Source organism: Pteropus vampyrus, unplaced genomic scaffold, assembly GCF_000151845.1.
Source record: "Pteropus vampyrus isolate Shadow unplaced genomic scaffold, Pvam_2.0 Scaffold31, whole genome shotgun sequence".
NCBI lineage: Eukaryota > Metazoa > Chordata > Mammalia > Chiroptera > Pteropodidae > Pteropus > Pteropus vampyrus.
This window is the reverse complement of record NW_011888812.1, coordinates 9,810,393-9,812,553: the sequence shown is the minus strand read 5'-3', so window position 1 is coordinate 9,812,553 and position 2,161 is coordinate 9,810,393. Positions and strand designations below refer to the sequence as shown.

Sequence of the window (2,161 nt, the reverse complement as noted above, 5' to 3'; positions counted from 1 at the left end):
TTGTAGGGGGACAGCCACAGGCAGTGCTGGAAAAAAGAGGGACGTGGCCAATGCAGTTATCACTCATAGAGTGGAGGACTCAGGAAAGGAAGAAAGGGGTAGGTAGGGGCTGCTGGGGCTGGGGCAAGGGAGAGTGACACAGAATGACACCAGATTCTCAGCAGGAGTAGCTGAGTCACAAAGCCCAAACTAATCCCCGCCCACATCATGGCTCTGCTACCTGGCAGCAAGAGGACCTCAGAGGGCCCGGGGAATGCACGGGCTGACTGTTTCCAGGAGAGGCTGGAGCGGGGACCAGCAGGGCACTCTTCTGGGTTTTTAGAGATTTGCTTAGCCTTCTCCTCACCATTCATTCCAGAAAGAACCAAGTCCATACTTCCCTGTGTCTCCCCAAGCCCTTCACTCCACAGAGTGTGGAAGCCGTCTCCTCAAGGCACTTGCCCTGCCATCCCCTAGCTAGGTTCACGTAAGTCATTCCCCAGCCACACTGTGTTAGAATTGCTCAGGGAAGGTCCTGTTCTAGAAAGTTCCATGGGCTTGGCGAAAGAGGCTGAGGTCTACTGGAGCCAGCCAACCATGCACTAGGATGGTGTGCCCTGGTGATGTCGCTCACAATATTGTCAGTCTTTCAAAGCTCTGACCCCCCCACCCCAAAATCCAGCCTGGGGAAGACGTGTCCTCATGTGGTGAGAGGGTACCACCTACCATTAGGCAGGTCCCAGTCTGGGTGGCAGCCATCTTGTAAGGTCTGGAGATCTTGTTGGTGACCAGAGTCTGGAGTTTCTGCAGCTGCTGGAGCAGGGTCCTGAAGAAGGCACAGCTGTCACCTGCAGGCTCTGACCCAGCAGGCACTTCTGCCTCCTGGAGCTCTCTGGGGGAGCGCCTGGGCTGATTCCAGACTTAGCTTCCACACCAGGTGCCCATTTCAGGCAAGACGGAAAAGGTCACCTCCTGCTTAGCTTCTCTGTGGCGTAGCTCAGTCACCTGTGGCCTGTCTCATGGTGAATAGCTGGGTCACCCTATGGGAGCTCAAGGATGCCCTGTATGTTCCTAGCCAAAGAGGGGGCTGGAGGAGGGCCTGTCCCGCCTGGGCTGAACTGAGGTCACCTACTTTTTCTTACCCTGCATCGGCCACAGCTAAGTTGACCTTCCCTCCTTCGCACCCCACAACATCCTGAGCATGAGAAGAAGGGCACATCTGGCAGCTGTCTGGCACATAGTAAATGGAAGCCACCATTTTTGTTAATTTTATTGCTGTTTCTGCAGTTATCACAGCACCTGTAACACTTTGTTTATTCGTGGATTTCCATGTCAGTCTCCTCAGCTAACTCTGGGCTCCCTGAGGGTAAGGACTGGGTCCCACCCCGTGTGGAATCCTCCGGGTACCCACAGAGGGTGCTCCGCCCACGCTTGGTGAACGAACGTTCAATCATCTCTGTCCTCCACCCAGCCTGGTGGTGGGGTTGCAGTTCCCACAATGTACAGCAGGTGGCGAAATAGTTCCAAGGGCCTGGCCCGATTTGGGGCTAGAGAGGAATCTGGGCCAGAGGTAGAGGAGTGAGGGGTGAGTGGGGGGCATTCTCCAGGTCAATCAGGGGAGTAGCTGGATTCCGCTGGAGAAGCTGGGGGAGAAGGAAGAAGGAAAAAGCCTTCTGTTGAGCACTTGCTACATACCAACTGTTGTCTGTGTTATTTTAGTTAATCCCAGCAAATAATCATTAAAGACCTACTGTGGGCTCATGGCTGGGCGCTATCAAGAATCAGAATAATAACAACAAAGAAAAAAGAAAAACTAACATGAATTGAGCATTCTTAAATGTCCAGCCCAGTGCTGGGCCTTCAGTTGCACTGTCTCATTGAATCTTCACGTAATCCTGTGACATGGTGCATCTATAATCTCCATTTAGACAAAGAAACTGAGGCCCAGAAAGGTTTAACAGTTTTCCCAGAATCACTAAAATGGCAGAGTGGGATAGGAATCCAGAGCTGTGACTTTATGTAGCTGCTTCATGCCAGACGCCGTGCTGGCTCTATACTACTTGTGAGTCACCCAGTGATCTTGTTGAAATACAGATTCTGATTCAATAAGTCCGAGGAGAGTCTTGAGATTCTGCATTTCTAACAAGCTCCCAGGTGATGCTGATGTTGTTTGTTCAAGAAG

The 2,161-nt window shown here is 52.1% G+C and overlaps 1 protein-coding gene across 2 annotated transcripts in view; it reads right to left on the bottom strand.

Annotated features, from left to right (window-relative positions):
• Positions 1 to 2,161, bottom strand: part of CREB3L1 (cAMP responsive element binding protein 3 like 1) — a 16,816-nt gene that overhangs the window by 2,741 nt on the left and 11,914 nt on the right. For both annotated transcript variants that reach the window (XM_011357032.2, XM_023528742.1), the window contains one exon: positions 706 to 805. In XM_011357032.2, the coding sequence (XP_011355334.2) occupies positions 706 to 805 (100 nt within the window). The remainder of the gene's footprint in view (positions 1 to 705; positions 806 to 2,161) is intronic.